Source organism: Schistocerca nitens, chromosome 4 (genome assembly GCF_023898315.1).
Source record: "Schistocerca nitens isolate TAMUIC-IGC-003100 chromosome 4, iqSchNite1.1, whole genome shotgun sequence".
NCBI classification, from domain to species: domain Eukaryota; kingdom Metazoa; phylum Arthropoda; class Insecta; order Orthoptera; family Acrididae; genus Schistocerca; species Schistocerca nitens.
In genome coordinates this window covers 425,837,141-425,862,531 of record NC_064617.1, presented here as the reverse complement: position 1 = coordinate 425,862,531, position 25,391 = coordinate 425,837,141, and the positions used below count along the sequence as shown (strand labels likewise).

General features: G+C 40.9%; 1 protein-coding gene across 1 annotated transcript in view; it reads right to left on the bottom strand.

Annotated features, from left to right (window-relative positions):
* The window catches only part of LOC126252354 (uncharacterized), a 443,983-nt gene that overhangs the window by 401,982 nt on the left and 16,610 nt on the right, over positions 1-25,391 (bottom strand). The window contains exon 2 of the mRNA XM_049953245.1: positions 13,373-13,566. Coding sequence (XP_049809202.1) covers positions 13,373-13,566 — 194 coding nt within the window. The remainder of the gene's footprint in view (positions 1-13,372; positions 13,567-25,391) is intronic.

Below are 25,391 nucleotides of genomic sequence, written 5' to 3'. Positions count from 1 at the left end.
TAATATTTACAATAGTAATCCTAAATCAACGGCTAAACCAACACTTGAATTCATTGTATGAGTATCGGTACTACTGCTGATGTTCATTCTTAATGAAGTTATCGACTGACCGCTGAGTATCGTTCCTTTTAATAAACGTAAGTAGTTGGTGTGAGGATTTCATAAACATGAAAAATAAGTTACTAAGCTGATTATTACAGGCAAAAGTTAATAGAAATTTGTGCATCCGAAAAAAGATCGATGCGCGAAACTTAAAACACCTACCACCGTCATACCTAAGTAGAAGATCTTGCCGCGAACTCGAGAACATTTAAAATCGCTAAGTGTCTAAGGCTTCTGTCCAGTCATTAATGGACAAATCTGGTGTGGCAGTAGAAGGCTGCAAAATTAAAGCCGAAGTTTAAGAAATCACCTCGCAGGAGAATCGTAGAACCATACTATCGTTTGATCACCGTGCAGACTCACGTATGAAGGACGTAGTAATAAGCATCCTTAGTGTAGAGAAACAACTGAAAGAGTTGGAAACAAATAATTCGCCAGGTCCCGAAGAAATCCCAGTTCGGATTTACAGAGAGTACTCTACAACATTGGGATCGTGCTTAGCTTGCATTTATCGCGAACTGTCGCCCAGCGCGAAGTCCCAAGCGACTGGAAAAAAAGCGCAGGTAACTCCCGTGTATAAGAAGGGTAAAAGAACGGACCAGCAAAAGTACAAATCAATATCCTTAACATCGGTTTGCTGTAGAACCCTTGAACATATTCTCGGTTAGAACATAATAATTTCCTTGAAAGTGGAAAGCTTATGTCCACGAATCAGCACGGTTTTAGAAAGCATCCCTCGTGCGAAACTCAGCTTGCTCTTTTCTCTCGTGATTTCCTGCGAACTATGAATAAAGGACAACGGGCGGCTTGCATATTCCCAGATTTCCGAAAGGCATTTAACACGATGCCACACTGCCAATTGTTAAAGAAGGTACAAGCATATGGAGTACGTTCCCAGATATGTGAATGACTCGAAGGCTTCCTAAGGAATAGAAGACTCTGTGTTGTCCTCGAAGGCGAGTGTTCGTGAGAGACAATGGTATCGTCAGGTCTGCACCAGGGAAGTGTGATTGGACCGCTCTTATTTTCGAAATAGATAAATGATCTGATGTACAGGGCAAGAAGCAGTCTGCGGTTATTTGCTGATGGTGCGGAGTTGTAGGAGCAGGTGTCGGCGTAGAGTGAATGTAAGAAGATACAAGCTGACTTAGACAAAATTTCTAGTTGGTGCGATGATTCTCAGTTAGCTCTAAATGTATAAAAATGTAAGTTAGTGCAAACGAGTTGGAAAAACGAATCCATAATGTTCGAATACAGCATTAGCAATGTGCTTCTTGACAAAGTCCCGTCGACTATTATCTAAGCGTAACGGTAAAAATCAATATAAAATGGAATGATCATGTGAAGGACTGTTGTAGGGAAGGCGAATGTTCGATGAGATTTTTAGGGAAGTGTGGTTCATCTGTAAAGGAGACAGCATATAGAACACTAGTGCGATCTATTGTTGAGTATTGTTCGAGTGTGTGGGATCCGCACCAGATCGGATTTTAGGAAGACATCGAAGCAATTCAGAGGCGGGTTGTTAGATTTGTTGCCGGTAGGTTCGAGCAACATCCAAGAATTACGGTGATGCTTCGGGAACTCAAATGGGAGTCACTGAGTCACTGGTTTGAATGTGACGTTCTCTTCTAGGAGAAGGTTGATAAAATTTAGAGAACCGACGTTTGGGACTGACTGCAGAACGATTCTACTGCCGCCAACTAGATTTTGCGTAAGGACCACGAAGATAAGACTGGAGAGGTTAGTGCTCGTACGGATGCATATAGGCAGTCGTCTTTCCCTCGGTCTATTTGTGAGTGGAACAGGAAAGGAAATGATCCCTCGATTCGGCTATTCTTTGTGACAAATGTGCTAACATTTTAATACGTAGAACTACCTGACGTCCTGGCTGGCCAGACTAGACAGGAAAGAGGATACTGTAAACGTAAGTTACACAAACTGGTGCGAAAGGTTGGCTACAATTCGTACAAATAATAGACTGCAATTATAAGAGTCAAAGGACAAGAATGGGAAGCAGTAATTGACAATGGAGTAGACAATTGTTGTAGCCTACCCACTATATTATTCAATGCGTACATGATGAAAGGAAATCATGCAAAAATTTGAAAAAGGAATTAATGTTGGAGGACACTAGATTAAAATTATAAGGAAAAGTACATGTCTTTTTTTTTTATTTTTGCTTACTGGCCACCGGTTTCGGTACAAAGTACCATCCGTAGTCGTCACACTTACTTCCCAAGTAGGTGTGTCAAATATATAACGCTGTAAGCATTGCCGATGGAGACGGCAAAGGACTTGGCAGATCACTTGAAATGAATTGATAGTGTCTCTAAAAGAGTTAGATGGATATGAATAAAAGTAAAACAGGAGTGATAGAACGTAGTCGATTTAAATAAGGCAACAGTGTGGGTATTATATTAAGAATTCAGACCTGAAGTACCAGATGAGTATTGTTATATAGGCCCCTAAATAGCCGACGATTGTCGAATCAGGGAGGTTATAAAATACAGGTTCCCAATAACAATAACAGAATTTCTGAAAAAAAATTAACATGGAATACAAATTTATATATTAGAGAGTTATTTCTGAAAGTATTTGTCCGGAGTGTAGCCTCATACGGAAGTGGAATGGATGATAAACAGTTCAGAAAACAAGAGCCGCAGAATGCTGAAAATTAGACGGGGACATCGGATAATTAATCGGTAGGTACTGAATCTAGCTGTTGAAAAAAATTTTAATGGCACCGCTTGACTAAAAGAAGGGTTCTGTTCGTAGGTTACATCCTGGACAAATCATAATTGGAGGCCAAGGATCATTTGATAGGACATATCCTGACAGATGAACAAATCGTCAGTTTGGTAGTAAGGAAGTGTGGAGGGATGTAGGTAGGTGTAAAATTTTAGAAGGAGATCAAGGCTTAAAAACAATAATCATGTTCGGAGGCAAGTAGATTTCAGTACTTACGCAGAGATGAAGAGACTTGCACAGAACAGAGCAGCCTCGAGAACTAAGTCAAACCAGTCTTCCAACTGAAGACCACGTTAACAATGAAGCCCCGTGTAATGAATAATCGTGCCGTATCAGTATTAAAGACACATGTTCGGCGACGCTATAGGTTATTGATGATCATCAGCTGTCGACATCACATGCGTGTCAGGTACGTATCATGTCTGTAGAAAAACCTAAGTATGTTACTGTTACACACATGATCAAAACCATTGCCATTTTGCTACCAACATTCGGAATTTGGCGCCTTTCCCCGAAGTAGTTTCAATGTATCATTTCCAGTGAACGTTAAATTCAGTCACTTCTACATTAGCTCCTAGCATTAGTAAAGTTGGAACGTGTAGTTTTAGCTGGGGAGAATATAGTATATCCTGGAACGGTCGTCAGTGCAGAATTACGTAAACGAAATAGAACCAATGAACTGCGTCTCTGTGTCAAAAAAATTAAGATTTCGTTTTTACCCCGTGTCCTGAGAAGCTAAAACTGACGCAATTTCTCAATGAGATGCAGTTTTAGCGGCCCCTCCTAGCCTGACTCATAGCCTCAACCTACAATTCTGTCATCGCCTAGTCTCCTTCTTTCGTACCCCTCAGACTGTACCAGCACTCCATGCTGGAATGGCACTCCTGGAAGAAACAGTACGGAGGAGAGTACCCTACTCATGCTCTCGATATTTTTCACATTTGCCCGAGTAGATTCACGCACCCACTACGTGATAACACACCCATCGGCTAGGAAATTATATGAATATTGAAAGTGACGTAACAGTCAAAAGCGGATTATAAAAAAGTCAAAATATGTGACCTCTTATTTATAATGTCTCTAACATCGAAACTGTTTATGCCGTGTGTCCACTATTATGAAACTTTATGACAGATAAAAACTATTACCCAAGCCGAGAATCGAACCAGGACGTTTTTCGTTTGCGGTTTCTGATCCCAGACCAAGTAGCTTCAGTCTCTTTACTGTGATGTTTTTTTTTTAGTGACTCGGAGTAATATGAAAAAAAGTTATGACAGTAGCTTTGCTTCTCAGTTGGAGCGGCTAACATCGGAAATTAAATACATTTCGAGAAATAAAATCATCATTTCCCACGGACATCAGTTCGTTGTGTAATTTGTGTAATAATTGTTAAAACGGAATACTAGCACGTACAAAGGCACGTAGGTAAAGCTTCTCATAAAATAATTTTCGTAAAAAGTGCAGCAAACCCCCCGTGACTGGACCGAATTAATCGCTTACTCCTTGTATGGAGGCAGGACAAGGAAAGAATAAGAAATGGGCGTATTTCCGCAGTACTCACTAAGATAAACAGTGCTGTTGACGATAAAATGATTTATTCTTTCGTCGTCATGGTTTGTAATATCTTCCAGAAACAAAGTTTTTAGTCTTGCTAGTCACTATCCACTAAAACATTTTCTCTCCATCTCACAGTCTCGACTATCAGCTTTGTCTGTGGACTCAACCTGTACAACTCTGTCCATTCAAGTTTTCTTATCATCAATCCAGGATACGGAAATTGAGCGAATTGTTGCGTGCGAGGTGGCTTTTCCCTTTTGAGTGTGTGTGTGTGTGTGTGTGTGTGTGTGTGTGTGTGTGTGTGTGTCTGGGCGCAGGAGTGGAGTGCAAAACAAGACACCTCGTACAGCAGAACCACCTCACTGGACAAGTCAACATTATTGTACTGGCCGCTGTAAATCTCGAGGCGAAATAGACCACAGTGAGGCAAGCGGTAACGGGATTTGCGATTCGTACGATAAGGTTGCAGCAATACCAGGTGCAACGTAAAATCGTTCTTACAAACCCAGCAAATATCATCAGGACGTATTGAGCACGAGAAGTACGTAACTCGAACAGACGTCCATTTGACCGCATTTAGATTACAGTGCGTGACTGTCACAGAATAATACATACGAACGGAAGGCTTATTCTGTCCGAGTAGCACTGCCATGGCGAGACTCGAAATCAGCACGAAGCGCTTTCCAGAAATATCTAGTCGACTGAATTCATCAGATGTTCAATGTTCCTTTAATCGCCGCATGTAGAATGCTACAGTTACACATGTACGTTAATGTACTTTTATTTTTCGCTGCAGTGTTCCCACTATTGATAATAAAATAAGGTAAAAATAAGGAAAATATTATCACTGAAGCAATAAGAATGGTAATAGGTATTTACCACACAAGAAAGTGCAATGTGATAACTGATTTTCCTTCTCTATAAATGGGGTATACAATTTAACTTCACCCTCTAGAGTTAGTCAGATATCTCCAACTGTAAATCACATGTTCTCTTTTTGTAACAGAGAAGCAGTTCTCGATGCAAGTTATACTGCTATTTGACACCTGACACATTTTTGCTAGTGTCCATTACATTATAACAGTTATGCCTAATGGTTGTGAATTCCTATAACGCTGAAACGTCTCTCAACAATTAACTGAGATCTCATTACTACTGACGTTGCAAAAATGCTGTTTCTCTAAGTACACGAACTGTGAAATCAGAGTCACATTTAAGATGATATTACGTTCTCGAAACGCGTCGTGATTTAAACACGATTCACACCTGGTAGCTGTAATTTTTTGTGTTAAAAGCTAAACCCGATAATGTATGAAGTATAGCAACGTCAACTTGAGTTCATTTGTGTAACCCTCAGCCTGAAAGAGAAGTATGCATTAAATGTGAAATGAATGCTAAAAGCGAATACTTCTCCCGACTTTTACGCATAAGCTTTCTAACTCTATTCTGCAGTAGTCTAATATTTCACGGTGTACAAGAAGCAACATTTTAACGATAAATTTTAATGTGAAATGATGAAGACGTCAATCTTGGCGACATCTGAGAAACTTTTTCGCACATTAGAATCGTTACAAAGTATTTCGCAGAATAAGTATAGTGGCCTGGACATCCTTGCTAGTAACTGGTGTTCGAAGTTTAGGGTGCTCTGTGTACGGAAAAGCGAACCCCGTTTACATATACATCTAAATCTACGTAATTACTCTGCTATTCACAATAAAATGCAGAGGGTTCAATGAACCACCTTCAAGTTGTCTCTCTACCATTCCACTCTCGAACGGTGCGCGGGAAAAACGAGCACTTAAATTTTTCTGTGTGAGCCCTTATTTTATCGTGATGATCATTACTCCCTATGTAGGTGAGTGCCAACAGAATGTTTTCGCAATCGGAGGAATAACTGGTGATTGAAATTTCATGATAAGATCCCGTCGCAACGAAAAACTCCTTTCTTTTAATGATTGCCACTCCAATTCATTTATCATGTCAGTGGAACTATCTCCCCTATTCCGCGAGAATACAAAACGAGCGGCCCTTCTTTGTACTTTTTCGATGTCATCCGTCAGTCCCACCTGATGCGGATCCCACACCGTACAGCAGTACCCAAGAATAGGGCAGACAAGCGTAGTGTAAGCAGTCTCTTTAGTAGATCTGTTGCACCTTCTAAGTGTTCTGCCAACGAATCGCAGTCTTTGGTTTGCTCTACCCACAACATTATCTATGTGATCGTTCCAATTTAGGGTATTTGTAATTGTAATCCCTAAGTATTTAGCTGAATTTACAGCCTTCGTGTGACTTCCGCGTAATCGAATGTTAGCGGATTTCTTTTAGTACTCATGTGAACAACTTCACACTTTTCTCTATTCGGGGTCAAATTCCACTTTTCGCACCATACCGATATATTATCTAAATCATTTTGCAATTCGTTTTGGTCATCTGATGACTTTACAAGACGGTAAATGACAGCATCATCCGCAAACAATCTAAGAGAGCTACTCAGATTGTCTCCTATGTCGGTAATATAGATCAGGAACAATAGAGGGCCTATAACACTTACTTGAGGAACGCTGGATATTACTTTTGTTTTACTCGATGACTTTCCGTGTATTACTACGATTGGTGATTACGAGTGGCGTACTGTTTCTGACGTTCACAAATCAAAGGCTTTGCATTCCAGTCAATTCCGGAAAAAAAAGTCCCAGCGCTGGTGTCTAAACGTCAGAAGAAGACATCAGCAGTGTCAATAACGGTGTACGAGTACCCTTGAAGTTGTATGATAGGTAAATTCCTGCGAAAAATTTCAGTCTCACGTGTCAGAAATGGCTTAAATTTTGAACAAAAATCATTAGCTATGGTGGCCTAAGATTTCCGGTATAAGAAGCCAGCCTCATCCCGCTAACGACCTTCTCAAAGAGGGCGGAGGAGCCGACATAGGTCCAGGACACTCTCTTGCCCTTGGGGTGCCAAACTGCAATGATCTACGCCGTGAGGATGCAGAAGGCATTTCCATTGAAACCACTGCATTAAAGGCACATAATGTGTATATACAGGACATGTGGCCTGTAATTGAAAAAGCGTCATGTTGATCTCTCCATTGGAAAAAGATTCCGGAATAGCCCCCATTCGGATCTCAGGGAGGGGACTGCAAAGGCGGAGGTGATCATGAGAAAAAAATTGATTAACCAATGAATGGATAAAGTTCTAACAGTCGGGACATGAAATGTCAGAAATTTAAACACACTAGGTAAACTATAAAATCTGAAAAGGGAAATGATAAGACTCAATCTAGATATAGTGGGGGTCAGTGAAGTGAAATGGATAGAAGACAGAGATTTCTGGGCAGATGAGTACAGGGTAACTTCAACAACAGCAGAAAATGATATGAAGGGAGTAGGATTCATTATGAATAAAAAGGTAGGGCGGAGAGTGGGCTACTGAAAACAGTTCAGTGATACGGTTGTTCTCATAAGAATCGGCAGCAAACCAACACCCAATACATGCCGTCGTCACAAGCCGAAGATGAGGAGATATGTGAGGATACTGAACGAGTAATACAGAACACAAAGGGAGATGAAAATATAATAGCCATGAGGAACTAAACTGTGCTTGTAAGGGAAGAAAGGGAGCAGAAGAAAGGAATACAAAAGAATAGGGGCTTGGTACTAGGAATGAGAGACGAGAAAGAGTTCTTCAATAAATTTCAGCTAGTAACATCGAATACTTTATTCAAGAATCACAGGAGTAGGAGTATACTTGGAAAATGTCGGAAGATCTGGGAAGATTTCAATTAGATTACATTGTGGTCAGGGAGGGATCCAGAAATCAGATACTGGATTGAAAATCGAACCCTGGAGCTGATGTAGACACATACCACAATTTAGTAGTGATGAAGAGTAAGTTGAAGCTTAAGAGACTAATTAGAAAGAACCAATGCGCAAAGAACTGGGATAAGAAAGTGCTAAGGAATGAAGAGATACTCCTGAAGTTCTCTGAGGCTGTAGATACTGAGATCAGGAATAGCTTAGCAGGAGAGGAATAGCCATCTCTAAAAGGCGCAGTCACGGAAGTTGGAAATAAAACCTTAGGTACAAGGAAGGCAACTGCCAAGAAATCATAGGTAACAAAAAAAAATATTTCAGCTGATCGAAGAAAGAGGGAAGTACAAAAATTATCAGGTAAATTCAAGCATACAGGAAATACAGGTTCCTGAAATCAATAGGAAGTACGTAGAACCTAAGGTGAAATAAATGCATGAAAATGTGAAGAATTCGAAAAAGAAAAGATCGTCCGAAGCACTGGCTCAGCATATTGAAAAATCTGAACATCCTTCCGTGAAATTAAAAGCAAGGATGGTAACATTAAGAGTGCAATGGGAATTCCACTGTTAAATGCAAAGGAGAGAGCAGATAGATGGAAAGAGTATATTGAAGGTCGTTATGGAGGCGAAGACTTTATGGCGAGATAAAAGAAGAAACAGGAGTCGAAACAGAAGAAATAGGGGCTCTAGTATTGGAGTCAGAGTTTAGAAAGCTTTGGAAGATTTGAGATCGAATAAGGCAGTACGGATCGATGATATTGCATCATAATTTCTTAACGTACTAGGAGGAGATGGCAACAAAATGACTATTCACGTTGGTGTGTAGAGGGTATGAGTCGGTGATACACCATCTGATTTTCGAAACAGACATCACCCACATTATTCCGAAGACTGCAAGAGCAGACAAGTGCTAGAATTATCCCGCAATCAGCTTGACATCTATGTATGCAAGTTGCTGACAAGAATAATATACAGAACAAGGGGAAAGAAAATTGTGGATGTGTTAGATGACGGTGAGTCTGGCTTTAGGAGAGATAAAGACATCAGAAAAGTAGTTCTGACATCACGATTGCTAATGGAAGCAAGAGTAAAGAAACATCAAGACACGTTCATAGGATCTGTCAACCTGGAAAAAGCGGTCGACAATGTCAAATGATGTAATACGTTCGAAATTCTGAGAAAAATAGGGATAAGCTATAGGAAAAATCGGGTAGTATTCAATACGTGCAGCAACCAAGAGGAAATAATAAGAGTGAAAGACCAAGAACGAAGTGCTCGGATTAAAAAAGGTGTAAGTCAGGAATGCAGCCTTTCGCCCATATTGTTCGTTCTATAACAGGAAAAAGAAGCAATGACAGAAATAAAAGAAAGTTTCAAGAATGGAATTAAAATTCAAGGGCCTTAATTTCAGGCAGAAATTTCTGAGAATGTGCCATTGGAGCACAGGATTGTATGGTAGTGAAACATGCACTGTGGGAAAACCGGGACAGAAGAAAATCGAAGCATTCGAAAAATGCCTTAACAGAAGAATGTTGGCTATCAGGTGGACTGATAAGGTAAGAAATGAGGAGGTCTCCGTAGAGTCGGAGAGGAAAGGAATACATGGAAAAAGCTAACAAATAGAAAGGACAGGATGGTGGGACATCTGTTAAGACATAAGGAAATAACTTCCATGGTACTAGAGTTAGATGCAGAGGGTAAAACTGTAGAGGAAGACAGATATTGGAGGCCGAGCGGTTCTAGGCGCTTCAGTCCGGAACCGCGCTGCTGCTACGGTTGCAGGTTCGAATCCTGCCGTGGGCATGGATGTGTGTGATGTCCTTAGGTTAGTTAGGTTTAAGTAGTTCTAAGTATAGGGAACTGATGACCTCAGATGTTAAGTCCCATAGTGCTTAGAGCCATTTGAACCATTTGAACTGATATTGGAATACATCCAGCAAATAATTGAGGAGAGGAATTTCTGGCTGGCCACATCAAACCAGTCAGAAGACAAAATGCTACGAAAGATTTCAGTCTGAAAAATAATACATATGTTTGAATAAAACGTTCTCGGTTTTCAACCCGCGTCAATTCGAATAAAATCCTCGACATTTCGATTACCATCTCCGCCATCTTCGTCAGGAATTCAGTCAGTGAACTCCTGACGACGATGGTGGAGATGGTCATCGAAATCTCAAGGATTTTATTCGAATTGACGCGGCTTGAAAACAGAGACCGTTTTATTCATGTATGCCGCCGCGAAAGATTCCAAGGACAAGAGGTAAATGTCTGACGTTGTCTATGGACGCAAAAAGAAACAATCACACTTTTAATTACATACACTTAAAATACATAGGCGAGTGCCACTTATAGTACTCGATTCACTATATATGCATGATTCAGGGTTTTACATAGGATTCAAACATCCTTTGTTTCTAGCCATACTACACTGCTCAGGTCATGATTAAATTCACCTGAAATGAACGTTCTTATTTAAATAAGAGCTTTCCTTATACAGAGGCCATGAGATGCTTTGGTGCCGCACTCCACCTGTGGAACAAGAGTCATACTGATGTTTCGCCGAAATCCCAACAGAGAAGCAAGGAACCATAAATTAACTAAATTTGAAAAATACGATGATGGAACTACAACGAGTCTCTGAACCGACGAACGGTATTGCAAAAACGTTACAAAATTGGGGAGACATCGTTCGTAGAAAACTATGCTGAAATTTTTTTGTCTCTAGTGCTATCCAAGAAAACTCATCTTTGTCATCAATCGAAAGCATCAATGGGTTTCTGAAAGGGAAAGAGAAACGATGCGAGGCTTTTGCCGTGGATTACAGGAACAGTATTCCCGACGACTAACCCTTGGTTATGACTTTAAAATACCTAATAAATGTTGTCAAGTGTTACTCATAAGAACTCTAACGGAACTACGTGCTACCACGTTGGTTCAGTGACACCGCAGATTAACTACACACATTATTAGCAGACGGCAAGAAGCAGTCCATTTGATGGACAGTATTTTGTCTGTGAAAGAAATTCTGTCCAGAGTAATTATAACAAAATCTGGTTAAAATAGTGATATACTAACAGACACTTGTTTTGTAAGCAAAAAGACCTGAGTCGCAAAATACGTAAACACTAGGGAAATGATATAGAAACAGTGAAAAACTGATCTCATTATCCACCTGCAGCCCAAAATACCAGCGTCAGTCGTAGTAAATTCATGTAAGCGGAAAATTTATGGCAAGAACGAAACAGGCTGAAACAACCGTCCATAAAAATGAAAATAAATTAAAAAAAACTCGCAATGTGCTGTGCTATTGCTGCTATGCATGTTGTGAGCCAGTTTGATTTCTTACGGGACATCTCCATCCGGTAACGTCTGTATGCCGCAGGATATCGCTGTAGGGAGAATAGCTATAGCTATCCATATTATATTCATATATCAGTTGTTGTAGTTTCACGTTTCGTTGCTTCATTGGCCCTCATTGACAATATCCTGCTGTAGACAAATTCAGAAGATTTTATTTCTTTTGGTATGGATTTAATGCGACTGCTGATATAAAATATTTCATTTTTTTACAGTGCTGTATAAATTTTCGTTTAACTGCAGTTCTGTGAACATTTAATAATAGACTAAGACCATAATGGCTTGAAGGCGAAGAGTAGTGTGGGTATAGATGTTTTCAATAGCAAGTATCGTGAATGAATAGAACAATTTTTTTTTCAAAAGTCTCCATGCCACCTTTGTTTGGTATTATGTCGTTCTGAAGTACCATCCGTAGACCGTCTGGCCATGGTACTTGAAAATAGCCTAAGATCGAATTTGTGCAGTAGTGTAACAATGAACTGAAATTCTGCAGTTGAAGGCGGCATAAAGTCATTAAGAAGTGTTGCAGTTTAATAACTTTCAGATGTCTTGAGCATACTTGTTATTATTTTCAAAATCGCCTTACGCTTTTCGAAATTCCGTAATTTCCAAATGCTATAAAACACAAGACAAAACTGGTATAATAAGTTATGAGACTATCTAACATTGCAATACTGATTAGAGACTGTGCCTCTGATCATTGATGAAATGTAATATATTTTCATACCTTTTGATACCAGTTTTTAGTTGCGTTTTATAGCCTTTGAAAGTAACGGAATGTGGAAACGTGTACGGCGATTTTGGAAATAATAAAAAGTGTGGTCAAGGCATCTGATTACTAAAGTGCGTCCAAATAGTCGCTTCGTCTCATAGCATTTTCATGCAAATTGCAACAGCTTCGTGTCGACTGTGGACCAGACTTCAAAGAAAATCATTTGTTTCCGAGCAACACACATAGGGTTTAGTATATATGTGCATTTCAGTGCAGTCAAGAAACCGGAGTAAGTGCGATTACTCCGTAACGAGTTACCAAAATACACTGCAACTGTCTACGGACAGTATCTGAAATTATATCAGTGAAGTCATGGTTCACCCTGTACAATAACTGGATACGGTTTTTTCTCTATCTACATGTATATTCTGTAAAGCTCTGTAAAATTTTTAGCTGAGGGTACACATGTACCACATGTAACGGTTTCTTCCACACCAGCCGCCTATGGAGTACGGGAATAATGACATCTTAAATGCTATGTGAGTGCTGTAATATTAATCTTAAACATTTTATAAGGCGACTGCCGTCAGCTGTTAAGTATTTCATGTAATGCATGATACGCATCTTTCTACATATCCTTCTGTATTATTACCGGTTTCGTTTATACTTATGACATTATAAAAGTTGCAACTGAGCGTTCTCATTGACACAACACCTCTTGATTATGAAAATACCTTTTAGTTCTTTTGATGTTCCGCAGGTCAGGCGAGGCTGTGCAAATAATATTGCCAACTGATAAGACATGACATGGTACGTAATAATATATGGACTTTCATACTGTTATGATGGTTGTTAACCGAAATTGGTAGTGATAGTAAAGAACATTGTTGTGTGTCATGCATTTCATGAACTAGTATAATCATCTCCCTGTAATGGGTGGCGATTTTTGTTACTAAGTAGCATTAACTACGAGCTATAGTAATGCTAACAGTACAGGTAACGTCAGTAAATAATGGAAGTAGAAATACATGCATGCGAAAATGTAGACGTCGGCCAAGTGGTTGGAAATGTGAGCGGGTACTCACCGGGGACTGGGTCATCGAGGTAGGGCCCGGCGGCTGCCAGGTGAGTGGTGAGGATGGCGGCGAGGGCCAGCATGAGCGCCAGGGAGGTCCGCATGGTGCCTGGAGTTGGAGCTGGAGTGTAGCTGGAGCTGGAGCTGGAGTGCTGAGGGGCGGGCTGCCGGCGGCCGAGTCGTGCGGCGGTGGCGCCGCGGCGCCTTTTGTAGCGTGCCGCCCCACGCCCCACGACTCATGCGCGCCGCGCCGCCGGACACGCCCCCCGCCGCCCACCGCCACCCACGCGCATCTCGCTGCTCCGCGGCCCTCTCGCGGCCGACAGTCGAGCCGCGGAGGGTTTTTTTTACGCCCGGCGGGATTCCGCGAAAGCCGCCCTCGCGAATCGGGGTCGCAAAAAGGCCGGGAAAGACCAACCCTATACAGCACTCCAGTGCCCGCAGACTTCGGAAGCTCGTCTACTGGCACCACATGGTTCGCACAAACACTGCCGCAGATGCGATCCGCTATTGCGAAATGGCAGGAGTAGTCCCTGAGTAAATGAGAAATTCCAAGGAAGGATTGCGAGTGTAATATCAGAGAAAGTGACAGCACTGCATAAACTGGGTGATTCTTATTAAGGTTTGAAAACCTCTGAAGCGAAGCAGATGACGGTGAAACTAGTAATTTAATGATTGAGATTTTCACTCTGCAGCGGAGTGTGGGCTTATGTGAAACTTCCTGGCAAATTAGAACTGTGTGCCGGACCGAGACTCGATCTCGGGACCTTTGCCTTTCGCGGGCAAGTGCTTCATTCTAGAAACATCCCCCAGGCTGTGGCTAAGCCGTGTCTCCGCAACATCCTTTCTTTCAGGAGTGCTAGTTCTGCAAGGTTCGCAGGAGAGCTTCTGTAAGGTTTGGAAGGTAGGAGACGAGCTACTGGCGGAATTAAAGCTGTGAGGACGGGGCGTGAGTCGTGCTTGGGTAACTCAGTTGGTAGAGCACTTGCCCGCGAAAGGCAAAGTTCCCGAGTTCGAGTCTCGGTCCGGCACACAGTTTTAATCTGCCAGGAAGTTTCTAGTAATTTAATATAAGACACATGGGGCCGCTAATGTCGGGAAATATAGTTAACATTTGGGTTGCATTCAAAAAGTATTGATATAATCAATCAACCTTAAATAGAAAAAGAAGTGAAATATTGCAATCCGTTTCGACCTGAAAGATTGGTAATTAATTAAAGCCAAAAGGAAAGTGGATGAAAGGTGTTGATCATGTCACCATATGACGTTCCTCGTTGCACATGCAGCGATTGTGCTTGTCGATCCTCCCCTCGCCAGTAAGGGGCAGTGCTACACATCGCTCTGTTAGGCTACTCTGTTTTCGAACACCTTTTGTAAATGTTATCTCTTGTAAATGTAGATGACACAAAATTATTATTCTATATCTACATCTAAATGATTACTCTGCAATTCATAATGAAGTGCTCGTCAGTGGGTTTATGGAACTAGCTTCAAGCTGTTTCTCTACCATTCCACTCACGAATCATGCATGAGAAGGAACAAATTTTTATTTTGATGATCATTTCTCCCTTTCTAGATGGTCGCCAACAAAATATTCTCACACTTTGAAGACAAAGTTGAGCTGCCCTTCTTTGAGCTTTATCTATGTCCTCTGTCAATGCTGTCTAATGTGGATCCCATACCACACACAGCAATACTCCACAAGATGGCGGACAAGAGTAGTCTAAGCAGTCTCTTTAATAGACCTCTCGCATTTTCTAAGTGTTCTACCAACATATCGCAGTCTTCGGTTTGCTTTCCCCACAACGTCCGCCTGTTAGCTAAATGGTAACGTGTTTGCCTACGATGCAGCGGGCGGTATTCGATTCTCGGCCGGGTTGGAGATTTTGTCTGCTCGTGTACTGCGTGTTGTGTTGTCTTCATCATCATTTCATCATTACTGACGCGCAAGTCGCTCAATGTGGCGTCACCTGAAATAAGACTTGCAACCCAGGGGCCGAACTTGCCCGGATTGGGCCTCACGGCCAACAATGTCACATGCTCATTTCATTTCCCCACAACATTATCTATGCTATAGTTTGAATTTAAGTTATTCGTAACTGTAGTCCCTAAATACTGAGTTGAATTTACAGCCTTTAGATTTAGCGGATTGCACTTAGTACTCACGTGGGTGACTTCACACTTTTCGTTATTTAATCAGTTGCCACTTTTCACACCATAAAGGTATCTAAATCGTTTAGCAACTTGTTTTGATCATCAGATGACTTTATAAGACGGTCTATGACAGAATCATCTGCGAACAATCTAAGAGGGCTGCTCAGATTATCTCCTAAATCGTTTGTTATAACCGAGCCAAATCTGTTCTTATTTTGTGTTATTTCTTTCCCTTTGCCCCTTCTTTTTTGTTTACAGACAGCATGTATTAAAGAAAACGTAGGTCATTTACTAGTAATTACGAAGTTCGGAATCGTATAATCATTTACTTATGACGCAATATGGTATGTTTCTGTTGTACAGTACTTTGTAATAAACCAGCGAAGATCACGAGAGCGGTAAATAAAACAATAAATATTACTTCAGCGTAAAGAAACGTAACTGTCTAACGCAATAAAAGAAATACTGCCTGCCAAACACAAGACTGAAACCCTGAAGTATGTAATATTTAGAACAGTGGATTAGTCGAGAATTACCAAATGTGTCGGTTATCACAGACAAAGGCTGCGTTTTGGAACACGCTGTTATGTAATGCTGGCGGAATAAAATTATGTCAGTGCATTTAACTACCAAGTCAGTTTCCAGGAGACTTGAAATTAATCATATACTTAATTGAAAGCTCAAGTGGACACAGTAATACATGACGTTTTAGCAGCACAAAGATACTTGTTAAGTAAGCCAGGTACGCAAACATCATATGAATCAAGTTCAATACACGATGTAACACACTTAAGAAGCTAAAAAGGAATGAAAGAGTGACTTAGTTGACTGTACTAGCCTTTGGCTTAAATGTCTTATTTCGGATTCTGTAGCACGCTCATAACTACTGTCCTCATAAGACAAAAAATTAGCAACAGTACACGGAACGTAATTCAAACGTGGCGTTCATAGCAACTTCGCAACGTAAATCGGTAATTACCCATAAAATGCTAAGTGATATAACTTTGAAGGTAGGGAATGCTTATGGCTAACCCCAGTAACTTCAACTACCTAACCAAGCAGCGAACACAGCGACTGGCTACATTCAGCCCGTATCGTCTCACCTGCACGCCGATCAGCACACGGCAGCCAAAGTTCCTCGTTTGGCGGGTAGCAATGTTACTCGCTCCCTGAGAAGCAAGCCTAACCTCACGACTCCCATAAGCTTCAAAGATATACATCTGACCAAACTGTTTGACTTACAAGGACATCAGGGCAAACAGATTTTTGTAATCTGCAGTAGAATGCTTAACTGCTGTGTGGGCGGTTCCGTATGTGGCAGACCCATAAACAAAGATGCATGTTCTATGACCAACTCCCTGAAGACTGAAATACATAAATACGTAAAATGTTTAATATGTAATTTTTTAATTCAAACGATCTTTATTTCTAATCTTATATAAAAGATCGTTTAGGAATTTGTATCTGCAATGAAAACTACATTTTTGTCTGTGACGTGCAATTAGAAATAAGAAGTCTTCCACTTTCCATAACGATGACAATTAGATATGTGTCAATTAGCATACATTTGGTCAGTTTTATTTTTCAGTGACGTGGGTATTCGAAGCGAGCGGGAAAAAACCAAAGAAATAACGACCGAAACGAGACTCGAACCAGCGATCCAGCGATTACCAGTCTCGAACCTCACCGATATCTTCCCATCTTCGTGTATTTTACGCTTCACAGAATCGCTCGTAGAACATGTACCTTTTTATAAAATTTGCGTTGGCCGGGCCTAAAACGGAGGCCATTCACTCGACTGAGTAGCACTCCACCACAGATCCAAGTTGACTGTCGAAAAATCGACTGCTTTCGAGTACTACCGACGTTCATAAGACTTCAGAGTCGATTTCCTCGAATTTTTTTGAGAATTGCATCGATTTGCTTTTTACGATTGAAGTTTGAGTGTTGAACTCCACATATCATAAATATAAGAAAAATACAAAAACCCGATTGCCGTGTGGTCACGTTGTCAGTTTCATTTTCAAACTCGTGTTGGGTACAGAACAAAAATAAGACAGTCTTGTGGAAAAGTGTTTTAGCTACCGTTATCAGTTAAGATGTGTTGACTAATTAAATATTTATTGAAGTAACATGCTTCGATGGTTTAAAATGGATTGAAAACGGTCTTGATCGCAGTAATGTACTTATTTGTAATGTTAACCGGTTTCGGTCAGAATGTGACCATCTTCAACCGTTTATTCCATGATGGTAGGCGGTGGCGGTAAACGGAGGAGGTGCCGTGGCTCTACGAACGTCAGCTACTCAACGGTGCAGCTTACGTTCCTGGAGCCACGACACGTGCTCTATTCACTGCTACCGCCTACCGTCATGGAATCAACGGGTTGCAGATGGTCCCATTATGACTCCAGACTGTTTTTCATCCACTTTCAAGTATTTTAGCTAGACTGCTGATTTTCTTCAAGATAAATGTTCCTCCAAACTTTATGTTTCGATGTATAAACCTCATCTTCAGGCTACAACGCCAGTACAAAAACAGAAAAGTACATGTAGATATTAAAATTGTTCTGCACAGTCTTGGCAAGTGAGGTGATCAGCATATAGAGAAAGAGAAGGATAACGCAACATGATGGAATATTCGCTTCGTATGTTGGTCTGCAGTTCACACAAAAAAATTTAAGTATTCATTTTGTTCATATGAGATGGATGTCTTCTGGTTATGTGTTCAGTTACTTCCATTCTTATGATTCCTTGGATCTTATTAACTTCTGTTCATAAACTTCCAAAGAATACTTAAAATGCAACATCACAATTAACTTTATTGTGCAGTAGAAACAAGATGGTGGTCAAAACAAAGCTTGCTTCAATTTAACTATCTATATGTCTATCCTGGTGTTGTCAGTAACTTGCAGTCGCATCTCTGATATCGGTAGGCGAAATACAACAATTGAAAAAGACAATCTTGAACCCACAGTAGGTACTTTCTTGCTTGCGTGTACATTGTTCCTGGCATATAAGAGTCGTCAGCACAGTAACTACGGCGATAGTGGAATTAACAGCTGTAAACGACATAAGTGCTTTCGAACATTCGGTTGTGAGCAGGCAGTGTTAAGTATTGAACCTGCGGCCGAGTGTGTCAAAGTTTTTGTGTCACAAATCGCACTGGAGCAACATCTCCAAAACAAGAATGTTTTGAAAAAGAGTAAAGCGTCTACAAAGACTGTTCCGCACATCTTGACTCCAGAACAAAAACAACGATGCGTCGATGCTTCCCATGACTTGATTGAAATGCAAAGAGGGGCTAATCTTTTCTGGGAAAGTCATCACGGGTGACGAGACTTGGTGTTATACGAACCTAACACAAAACTACGAAGTGCAGAAAGTCACATGAAGGGTCGTAGCTTTGACGACATAACCTAAATTCAAGACAAAGCGATGCGCGAGTTGAACAACATCCCAAAAAAGGACTTTTCTGACAATTTTGTATGGCTGTATGAACGCTCTGTGCGCTGATCTCAAGTTGGAGAAGACTATTTAAACCACCTGAGGCGTTCACACCAACATCTTAACTTTTCTCTATTTTTTATTAATCCACTTTCGTAACTTTTTGTACTGATATAATGATACCAAACACTATTTCCTCCAGTCACGGACACATCTGCTGACGCAAAGACAGAAGCTTTGCTTTGCTAGTGAAAGAAAAGAGAAGTACTCCCAGTTGTTCACTATAGGGTGAATGTGTAAAAAAAAATCTAAAAAAAATAGTTGTGTAAAAATTGGATAATGCATAAACTAAATAATAAGTTCCTTGAAAAAAAAAGTCTTGTTTTATACGCGTGTGAAACATGCCCAGCCAAATTGATTAATGATGAAGGATGTGTCCAAGAAAGAGAAGAATTTAATTTTTTGTAATGACATTATACTAGTTAAAAAGAATGCAGTTACGAAATTCTGTAAGGAATTAAATAGGAGAACTTAGATTTCTTTTTCGCAGAAAACTATAAAGGACGTACGAGAATGCAGGCTTTCTCGGTGAACTTCGATGATGAAGTCTTCCCGGCTGATAGCCCGAGAAGACTTCGTCATATAAAGGACGTCATTGTCGGCTTAAGGCTATAGAAGTTTTTATTCTACAGAATAGAAATCTGTGCATCAATAAGCGAAAATTAGGTTCTCAAAACAATTCATACAGGCTGCAGGCCCATATGACAAGAAATTAATACACAAATGACGATTAAATTTTATGGACGAATGCAATCCAGTGTTATGATCAAAAATTAAATTACATGACGAAGATAAAACAAATCGATCGGAGGATGATAATACTGACTGCCCGATCAGCAACATTAAGTTAGGTAAAATTCTGAAGAAGTTTAACGTTTATGGAAAGAGCTTTATAATTGAAAATAGTGTTGTCTATGTTCGGAAAGCGAAAGATATTACAGTTCCAGGCCGAGGCTACTTTGGGTTGTACGATTTCTGAAATTTCATATACTAATTAGCCCCTAAAAATCATTGAATAGAATTTACTACACCACAGACAGTAATGTGTTGGATAAGTAATGGAATTCATTAACATTTTACACTTTATATTCTCTTAAAACTATTTTTTACTTGACAACAAATGCTAAATGCAAAAGGAGATACTTACAATGGTGAATGCTCTGCAGCTACCTTAGCAGGTTTCTCTGTCAGTTATTATTTTGTTTCATGGCGCATTTAGAGCACTTACGTCCTCATCTTCAGGTGGATTAATGGGTAACGTCACTTTTTTTTCTTCTTTGCTGTATCTAGTTTTCTGTCAGAGAGTGTAAGCCCTCAAAACGCATCCTGGAAGAAAATATAAGTGATTGAGACAGATAATTGTACTAATTTATATTACAAACAGTTGTTGTTTGTAATCACAGTCCACCAAGGACGACTTAAACAATAACAGGTGATAAATTCTAATTCTGTAAATTGGCTGAGAAAACGAGCAACTTAAGTTCAAAAATTAGTTTTATGTCAGAGTGTGAGACACAGGCTAAAATATATTTTGTTGATTGAACTGTTTTCAATAACAATGGAAAACACGATTTTCAAATATTTAAGAAACCAACTTTTACAGATGTAACCATGACAACCAATTGTCATCATCCATTACAGTGTTACTGTGCCTCCTTTTACTCAATGATACATATGATCCCATTGGTTGTAAATAATGAAAAACTAATATTTTGAATAATCTTGTGTACAGTAATGATATTGCCAAAAAGCAGTCTGCATGTCCATCTACATACATATAAAGCAGGATGTGTGTGTGTGTGTATGTGTGCGTGTGTGGTGTGTGTGTGTGTGGTGTGTGTATGTATGCTCACCATATTCCTCCAAACCACTGGATCGTTTTCAACCAAATTGCCCTACAGGAATCATCACTGTGAAAGTTAGGACCTCCCAGATACAGGTAAAATAGTTTTTTTTTCAGCCCCTGACACATAGGCTGCCATGCAGGGCAAATGTGTTGTGTGGGAGTTGTAACAGCTTGCTTATCGACCTGCTTTGCGGGGCATTCTATAAGTGATTGGTAGAAAACGGTTTTGAAGCCCCTGACATGTAGGGTAACCTGCTTGGCAGGTGTCTTGTGTGAATAGTATTGGCATGCTATATCGATCTGTTTTACGGGGTCCACACATTGAGATGGGTACTGCTGGGGGAAGATTGCGATGGCTAGAGGATGGGATACACAGAAAGAGACGGTAGATAGTGACGTATATGGAGGGTGACAGAAGGGGATGGGCAAAGAGCAGGGGAACAGGAAGAATAGATAGGGAGAAAAGGGGATGGAGGGGGGGGGGACAGAGGAAGGTCAACAGGAGGTGACTGTTAGGGAGAGGAGGAGGAGGAAGAGGTGGATGGGGAATGGCTGCAGGAGGAGATGGATGGAGACAAGGGGCAGGAGAGGGTCAGAGAGAGGGGGCAGGCGATGGACAAAGACAGAGGGAGGATGAGGAGGTGGGCAGAAGGGCGGAGAATGAAATAGGAAAAGAGAGGGGGAGGAGCATATGGACAGACAAAGAGGAGGGAGGAGGTGATGTACAGATGGAGAGTTTAAGAAGGTCTGGATGGATAGGAGGCAATGAGGTGAACTGAGAGAACAGGGAGGAGGATACAGATGGAGAGAGAGGTGAGGAAGTGTACTGTGTGGTTAGTACCAGCATGCTTTGCAGAGGCTACACGTGCTGATGAGTATGACAGAGGAGGGGGGGGGGGTAGGATATGGATAGTGAGAAAGAGGGAGAAGATTTGATGGACAGAGAGATGGGGAGGAGGGGATGGGCAGAGAGAGAGGCAGAGATAAGATGGACAAACCGAGCCTGGAGATTGACAGAGAGAGAGGGGAAGAGGAGGCGGTCAGAAAGATCGTGGAGGAAGATGGACAGAGAGATGGGGCAAAGCCAATGGACAGAGAGAAGGACTAAGAGGAAATGGACAGAAAGAGTGTAGATGATGTATAGAGAGAGAGGGAGAGGAGGAGATGGTGAGAGAGAGGAGGTAGGACGATATATTCGGAAAGATGGGGTGGAAGACATGGACAAAGGTAGGGGGAGATGAAGAGACGGAGAAATTGAGAAGGAGGAACGAACAGACAGAGGTGGGAGGATGAAAGGGAAAGAAGGATGAGTGAGGAAGAGGTGGACACAAAGACGGGGGGGGGGGGGGGGGTGGAGGGGAAGACATGTATTAGACGCAGACGTGAGCGAATGTATGCGGAAAAGGCTATTTGTATAAGAACACAATTCACGGCTTCAGAGGTAATCTAATAAAGTAAAGGTTGCCATTGTGAAATGCATAATATGTAGGTAAGACATCTGACAAAATCAGCCACGTGTTTTGGGGAACGTCTAAATTGTACCAAATTTCACTCCACAACTGATAAAAAATTCTATCTGTCAGATATATAGAACAGTTGATTTTGGGAACACTACAAGAAACAAAACAAGGATATTCATTCGATGTTTCCACGACAAGATGCTCAGCTGAAGTCCGCTGTGCATTCGAAGCCGACAACTGTTGGCAGGTCCTAGCTACCTGCCATGAGGAAATGATACAGCAACGTCAACCTACCGCTACCGAAGTCAACGAGTACTGGAATAGTTAATACATGCTTCTGTTACCTGAAACACAGATTTTTTTCTAGTTTACGATATTTCAGTGTCAACTCCATGAGATCTGTTTATAGCTGGCCTGGTGGCAAAATACAAATTAAGTACATGAAATTTTGTTATACACAAAATCTTCTTCACTGAAAGTAATAAACTATGAAATCACAGCATCTTTGTAAGAGATACGAACCACTGTCAAAATACAAAAATCAGAAAGATAGACGACAGCTGCCCACTGACAGAGAGGCATGTCGTAGAAAGATAGGAGGCTACGAAAAACCTCTTCTGCACATTTTCTTGGAGTAAGGCTTCACCGAGATGTGTGTATGTACTGCTACTGAAGGCTTTTGATCTAGAGAACGTTTTGTTGGTCAGGTCAATAGAGCAACAAACTCTGTATCGAAGACAGCATGGTCAACATGTTGTGTTGCGTTATCTTCTGCTGCATCTACATCCACATGGTTACTCTCCAATTCACACTTAAGTGCCTGGCAGAGGGTTCAGCGAACCATTTTCATACTACTACTCTACCATTCCACTCTCGAGTGGCGTGTGGGAAAAAGGATCACCGAAATCTTTCCGTTCGGGCTCTGATTTCTCTTATTTTATTATGATGATCATTTATCCCTATTTAGGAGGGTGTAAAAAAAAATATTTGCATTCAGAAGAGAAAGTAGGTGATTGAAATTTCGTAAATAGATCTTGCCGCAAAGAAAATCGCCTTTGTTTCATTGACTGCCACCCCAACTCGCGTATGATATCAGTGACACTCTCACCCCTATTGCGCGATAACACGAAACGAGCTGCCCTTCTTTGCACTATCTTATTCAAAGATAGCGTCACAGAGACATCGAAGGAAGGGCACTACCACGAATCTTAACACTTCTTAAATCTGCTGGACAGATTACCATCTAAACGCACTAGGGGTAGTCGCCTTGTGTACCTAAAGGCAACCGTATGACGATGATGAATGTAATCTGGCATCGTACATTCTTAACAGACTCCGTAAACAGATACGTCCATCGTGATGCCGTACCTAGAAACGGAACACTTCTAAAAACGCAATGTCGTGCCAGTCCTGTGTCCAGCGTTGTCTTTCGGCAAACCACTGTAAGACACTTCTCTCTGCTGCCGTGTCAGAAGAAGCCACAATAATGGTCACCGTGTTGACAGCTGTCGTCGGAATGTTATTGCGGATTCTTGTCTTGCAGCCAGGAATCGAGTATCGAGAGGCATGGTACATAACGTGGATGTACGATCCTCTACGTCGAAAAAACAAAAATGCTATACTCTCGGGAGCTAGTCGCGTGGTGCCATTGAGATCCTGCATGACTGTGAAAATGGTCCTCCTGAACCCACTGTTTCCATATTCGTTTCCCAGTCCTAGTATGTGGACACCGTGAGCAGAAATATCGCGGATCGATAAACCAGTCTCAATAAAGCATGACCCTGCTGCTATCGATTTCTGACATCTGCTGGTTGACATTTCTCCTTCTAAACAACTTTCAAATGCCATATCGGGTGATGAAGCTTCTGTATAAAATGTAGATATCGTTAATGCTACCTAATTTTTCGACTGAGCTGAAATGTTAATCATTCGCATGTAGAAGCATGTAGAGTAGTTCATGACAATTTGATTTTTTGTTACAATTTTAAGGGCAGCAGTGTACATGTCAAAGAAACTGTCGCTATTCCGAGAAGTCGTAATCCTGAGATGGGATCCTATTCTTTTCGTATTTTCAAACAGTAGCAGATCTTGGGAAAAAATGAAGTTGCATACAAGCTGGATTATTTTGAGATTTCAATGTAAGATGCAGTTTTCGAGCTCAGAACGTGTGGTTACGAAGACGACGGCGGTGACTAGGACTGACGTCGACGGAAGGGGAGAATAGTGTGCCCCGAGATGCCTGTGTCTGCAGTTAAGGAAATGTTCATTTAGAAGTGAAGTTACATTCATTAATTAGGGTGACACTCCTGACTTTTTGATTTTCATTTCTTTGCTTGGTGATGTAGACATTGCACCACACATTTCGTGATTATAAGAATCTTTATTTGCCTTTTAAGCAGTGTCTGCTAATAACATAAAGCTAAAATTAAAGTAAAATCTTAAATATCACTGGGCACGTTTTTCAGATAGGCTAGATGTAAATTCTATAGGGTCATACCGTGATGATGTACAAGCTTCCAGGGGTGATGGAGAAGGATAAATGTATCAGTTTAAGGTAATGGACCCTGGTCTAGAAACGAAGTAGTAGAAAGTTGTAAGCGAAAATCGTTCTGATACCTCTAACAGTAGAATACATGTACTGGTACTGTCGTTGCTAAGATTGTGAGGTAAGCCACTTTCAGAGTTACTAGTATGGACCAAAACAAGAAGAAAAATGTCCAGTAAACATGAGCTCTAAAATGCATACCCCAGGAGCTATGAGCACTTGCTCATCTTCGTTATCGTGAACAACATCTCCTCTATTAAATAGCTGGTCATAGCTCTTTTCCATCATAATCACGAAATCAGCCTATATGTACATATATGTACAGACGCCGGCACCTATAACTTCGACACACTGTAGCGTCGTTGAATGATGTTTCCAGACACAGGTTCCTATCCACATTTAGTTCCTCAGGACACCTACGTCCCTTGAAGTTCGTTGGTGTAATTTAGAAACACCGTTTTTATTAATTTGTGTAGCAGAACTTGAAAAGTCACCCATTCGTTGCTACGCTACGATGTCT